General features: G+C 31.7%; 1 protein-coding gene across 3 annotated transcripts in view; it reads left to right on the top strand.

The window, feature by feature from the left end:
* LOC108751510 (hormone receptor 4) overlaps positions 1–2,360 on the top strand; it is a 359,461-nt gene extending 357,101 nt beyond the window's left edge. For all 3 annotated transcript variants that reach the window (XM_018491824.1, XM_018491905.1, XM_018491768.1), the window contains one exon: positions 1,871–2,360. In XM_018491824.1, the coding sequence (XP_018347326.1) occupies positions 1,871–1,951 (81 nt within the window). In that variant the 3' untranslated portion in view covers positions 1,952–2,360. The remainder of the gene's footprint in view (positions 1–1,870) is intronic.
* The last annotated feature ends 3,016 nt before the right edge of the window (positions 2,361–5,376 follow it).

Here is a 5,376-nt window from a genome sequence, read left to right as displayed (position 1 = left end):
GAAATAGTTAGCCAAACTTTAAGAACATATTCCACTCATTGTAAAGATGAAAAATGTCATATAAACATGGAAACGCTTCCTTTCCAAGTTATAAACATTGTTTCATTTTATATTTACTTATATTTTATTTTATACTTACGTTTTTGTACAATGTATGAGCCAGTATTATTAGAAATTTCCTTCTTGGACCGATTTTCTTCTACCTACACTTAATGGTAACTACAGACAATTTTTGGAAACGCAATTTCCTCTAATATTAGAAGACGTTCCACTACAGATACACAATGTGTGTGTTCATGCATGATGGAGCTCCAGCACCATTGCAGCCACATTGCTGGAAAGTTGAATAATAATTACATCAATAGATTGGTAGAGGAGAACCCATTGTTTGGCCTGCACGTCCTCCCGATTTGAATTCTTTGGATATTTATTTGTGACATCTTAAGACCCTCGTGTATAACATTCTTGTTGCTACTGTGGAAGTACAATACTCCGAAATTATCGCTGCGTATGAAAAAATACGAAATACTCCAAGAATTTTTGAACGTCTTCGACAATCCATATGACATCGATGCGAAGCATGCATCGATGCGGAAGGAAATCATTTTCAGCAATTTCTATAATGAAAATATAGATATAAGTATAAAATAAAAAATAGATTCCAGTATAAAATAAAATATAGGTATAAGTATACAATAAAAAAAAATGTTTATTAACTTGGAAAGGAAGCGTTTCCGAATCAATCTTTATATGATTTTTTTTCGTCCTTACAATGAGTGGAATATGCTTTTAAAATTTGGCCAACTATTTCTAAAACACCCTGTATATATACTATATATACATATATACAGGGTGTCACATTTTAAAAGATCCACTCAAATATCTCAGAAACATTGCGTTAAATCAAAAAATATTTCAGACAAAAGTTTTGTGACTTCGAGGGGGACATAAGATGATATTATTGGTTTGACCTTAGGTGGCGTTATCAAAGTCAGGGCAAAAAAATCTATTTACTGATCTTATCAGTTTGATCTTGGATGGCATCGCCAAGGTTGAATCAAGATCGATTTTTTTAAATGCATACCCTATTTTTTATTCCAGAATCTAATAACTGTCAAGAGCTTTTCAAAACACTACAATAAAGTTATTTTTTATAAAGTACTTTTCGAGTTATAAGGTTTGAAAGTTACAATGACCTTGATCCTAACAAATGTTATCCAGGATAAGATCCTGAGCTTTTAGCCGTCAGTTGAATATCTTGCATAATGCTAATGCCAACGGTACCTACTGTAACTTTCAAGCCTTATAATTCGAAAAATACTTTATAAAAAATAAGTTTATTGTAGTGTTTTGAAAAGCTCTTGATACCAGCTATTAGATTCTATAATCAAAAATAAGATATTCCATCTCAAAAAATCGATGTAACCTTGATCTGATCTTGACAACGCCACTCAAGGTCAAATTGATAAGATCAATAAATAGATCTTTTTTAAGCCTACAACTGTTATCTGAAACACTTTCCTGTAAAACTTAAAATTTCTGAGATATTCAGGTGTCCCTTTTTGAGACATCCTGTATATGTAATTAATATGTAATTCAACTTATTGAACATTTGATTGAATCTTGACCAAAACGATCGAATGCGAACAAACGCGAATGACTAATTTGCTTCAATGAGCATGAATGATGCAAATTCGTATTTATTCGCTTGGTCTAGAGTAGTCTAGACCCGACTTAAGAAGCATTTATTATTTAACGATCGGGTTTGGCCCAGCTTTCATTCGAATTGTTTTTGCTCCGCGCAGAATACAACAATTACTGTCAAATGGCTCTGTTTAATTAGAGAATCCGTCTGTTTATTTAATTATAGGTACAATCAGCGGCGACTTTACTACTCGAGAGTAAAATGTTCTACGTTCCTTTCCTATTGAACTCAGCAATTCAAAGATAGTAAATAAATAAAATGACGATGAACGAAGCTGAATACCTATATACATGCTATACATACGTTATAAATATATATACAGAAAAAGTAAAAGAAGCGGACAAACGGACAACCAACAAATGAACAAAAAAAAAGAAAAAAGTTCAATGAAAGACAAAGAGAAACGACTCAAGTCGAACAGGGAAAGGCTTTGTTGTGTATGTATAAAAAATATATAAAAGCATATATATATATATATATATATAAAATATAATGTGTGTGTTCGTTGCGTTGTACAAACGAAAAAAAGCGGAGAAGAGGAATTTTCAAGGGAAAAGGAACAAAAGGAACACAAGTGTACAATAGAAAGTACACACATCAGGACAGCGAAAGAAGGATAGAAAAAAGAGAAAGAGGAACGATTTTAAATAAAATATTAAAGAAAGAGTATGTATATATATAAATATGTATTAATACATAATACATATTACATATATGCATATATATAAAAGTCAAAGGAACGAGAGAGAGGGAGAGAAAGGGAGGGAGAGAAAGAAAGCGCGCCACCTCGAAATGAGCAATCAATCGAGGTGGGAACTGAACTTTTTTATCGAAACTAAAAGACTATAATAATATATTTCTGTACGCAAATACGTACCGTGCAACTACGTCATTGTGTGTTCACATTGCATAATCCGATCGATAAAATAAGACTCTCGTTACGTACCGCGCTCACCGTAGGCCACTACTATTACTATTACTACTACTACTACTACTATTACTACTACTACTACTACTACTACTGCTGCTGCTGCTGCTACTACTACTACTGCTACTACTACTGCTACTATTACCGCCACTTTTTACTACTACCGCTCTCGAAGCTAAGAAAAAAAGAAGAAATAAGAAGATATAAAGCAGCAGACACCATGAAATAATTGATTGAAAAGATCAATAACCCGAATCGATCAACCGACCGACCGATGATTGACGACAGGTTTCTCGTCATCCCGTAGCTCGATATGATATCATCACGAATATGATCAAATTTTATTAACACGCATCTATATACACGCGCGCATGTACACGCATCTTCTAAATATCTGCCACAAAACTCGCTGCGACATACCGACATGATCTTCTCCTCGCGATAAATGTTAAGACGTACGTAAAGAGTGTGATGCTATCGTAATTACTAACTCTCTTCTTTCTGCGGTACCACTAGTATCCGCACACTATCAACAGAAGTCCGTTACATACTTTCGGGATATTGATTACGTAATTCTACTAGAAAAAGTGGAAGGATAAAAAAACAGACTTTACCTCGAATCTACCAAATTGGCGAGGAATAACGGGATGGACGAGATTCGTGTGAAATTCAAGGATGAGGAATGAAAGCTGATGAGATTCGCTGATTGACGTCCAAATAACATGACCGCGAGAAGAGGAGCCACAGAGGAAACGAAACTATACGTAAGAACTCCGGTGTTTCATGTCCGTAACTGACTATATGCATCTGGACGCGAATATTTGCTACGCATGTATATTTCACGATAATCAACATCTTTGTCGTCATTATCGTCGTCATCATCGCCGCCGTAGCTATCATCATCATCGTAATTCAACACTCCGCAAGCAACGGTCCAAACGTGCAACGTGAAAAAGACTATTACTCTATTATAGTATCGATTTGTTCATTTATGCCTTCAATGCGATTTTTATCGCGCTATCACGCCCATCAATCATCAGTCCTAGGATCTCTCGCTTGTGTCGCGCGTTCTTCGGACAATTCTCGAACTTCCATTTGTGACTTTTGAAAGCCGTTTATGCTAATTTTTTATTTATTTTAATGTACCAACTGTGACATAAAATGGTTTTCATAAAGACGACTGAATTAAGAATTATAAGAACAAAATCTATAGATTGATGAAAAAGTTTCATCATTATTATTAATGAATAAAATTATAATTTAAAAAATATAAAAAACACAAAATTATTAAGCAAGTTAGATAGATGTTTATAAAGTTCTCTAATTTTTTAGCTACAATATCGTTGTATAAATGTAATTTTAAAATTATTTGGTGGTTGAATTCTAGTCGATTTTACTTACAAGTAAACCTATCCAAGTTACACTCCGATTTTGATAAGCTTTGAATATTTTATTCTAGACCAAAATAAGAGACACGTATTTTTTTTATATATGTTCATACAACCGTTAAGGGGATGAAACACTCTCTTAAAAAAAAATGGTTTTTACATTTCTGAGCTAATATCGTCGAAATAATAAAAGATATTACAAAAGTTTCAAGTAAAAGTTTTATAATTTTCAATATATTTTATAACAATTCACTTAGATTTTTCGAAAATATCATTCTTTTCGAAATTCCCTTCAATTTTTGAAAATTTTGAAATTTATCTTATATAAAAACTTATAGCATATTTAACGATAAACACAACCATGTACGATAAAGTTGTATTGCAAAGGCGCATTTTTTGGAAATAAATTAGATATACCTTTACATTACTATTGTCGTTCAATATGCTTAATAAGTTTTACTAAAAAACAAATTTTAAAATTTTCAAAAATTGAGGGAGATAGGGGGATTTTAAAAAATATAAGTAAAGTATTATAAAGTACATTAAAAATCATAAAATTTTTATTTAAAACTTTTTTTTTATCTTTTATCGTTTTGATGATTTAGCTCAGAAATATAAAAACCGTTTTTTTTTCAAAAGGGTGTTTCATCCCCTTAGTGGCACGTATAAAAAATATGTACCTCTTACTTTGACTTAGATTACAACGTACTTAAAGCTTATCAAAATCGGAATGTAACACTTGAATAGGTTTACTTGTTGTTTTAGTAATTCCTTTTATTATTATTTGCAGAAATTATAACATACGGAGCAATGGTCTGCCTCACAAGGTAATAAGCAGAATTAACATTGAAAATATTATAAATATAATATATATAATATTTTTTACAAAAATTTTTTGGTATATATAATAAGATATTATAAGGAATTTGTAGATTATTTTGATAATTTTTTATATGAGATTTTATATTACTTTTACATTCACTGATAAATTTTTTATTTTAACTTTTAATACACTTATGTGGCATTTCTCTTTCGCATTTTTACTAGATTACCGTAAATATATACAAAGTCAAAATAAAAAATGGAAAATCGAATCGTCCGCAGCACGCACGCCGTTTGTTTCTCCGATAATTACGACTAAACGAAGAGCGGAAAGCTCTGTTATTATTCCTGAAGCGATATTTTCATAGTATTATGACGAAAGGAAATAAGCGGAACGAACATATATATATATATATGAAAAAAAAACGAAATGCTGCATTAGCACTGGTATCCTAATATCGCGAGGGAGTTTTGCGAAATTTTATTTAGAAGTATTATTCAAACCACTATACATCAATCGTATAGAAAATTGT

This window comes from Trachymyrmex septentrionalis, unplaced genomic scaffold (genome assembly GCF_001594115.1).
Source record: "Trachymyrmex septentrionalis isolate Tsep2-gDNA-1 unplaced genomic scaffold, Tsep1.0 scaffold1, whole genome shotgun sequence".
NCBI lineage: Eukaryota > Metazoa > Arthropoda > Insecta > Hymenoptera > Formicidae > Trachymyrmex > Trachymyrmex septentrionalis.
The sequence above is the reverse complement of the archived record's forward strand: the minus strand, read 5'-3'. Positions and strand labels throughout refer to the sequence as shown.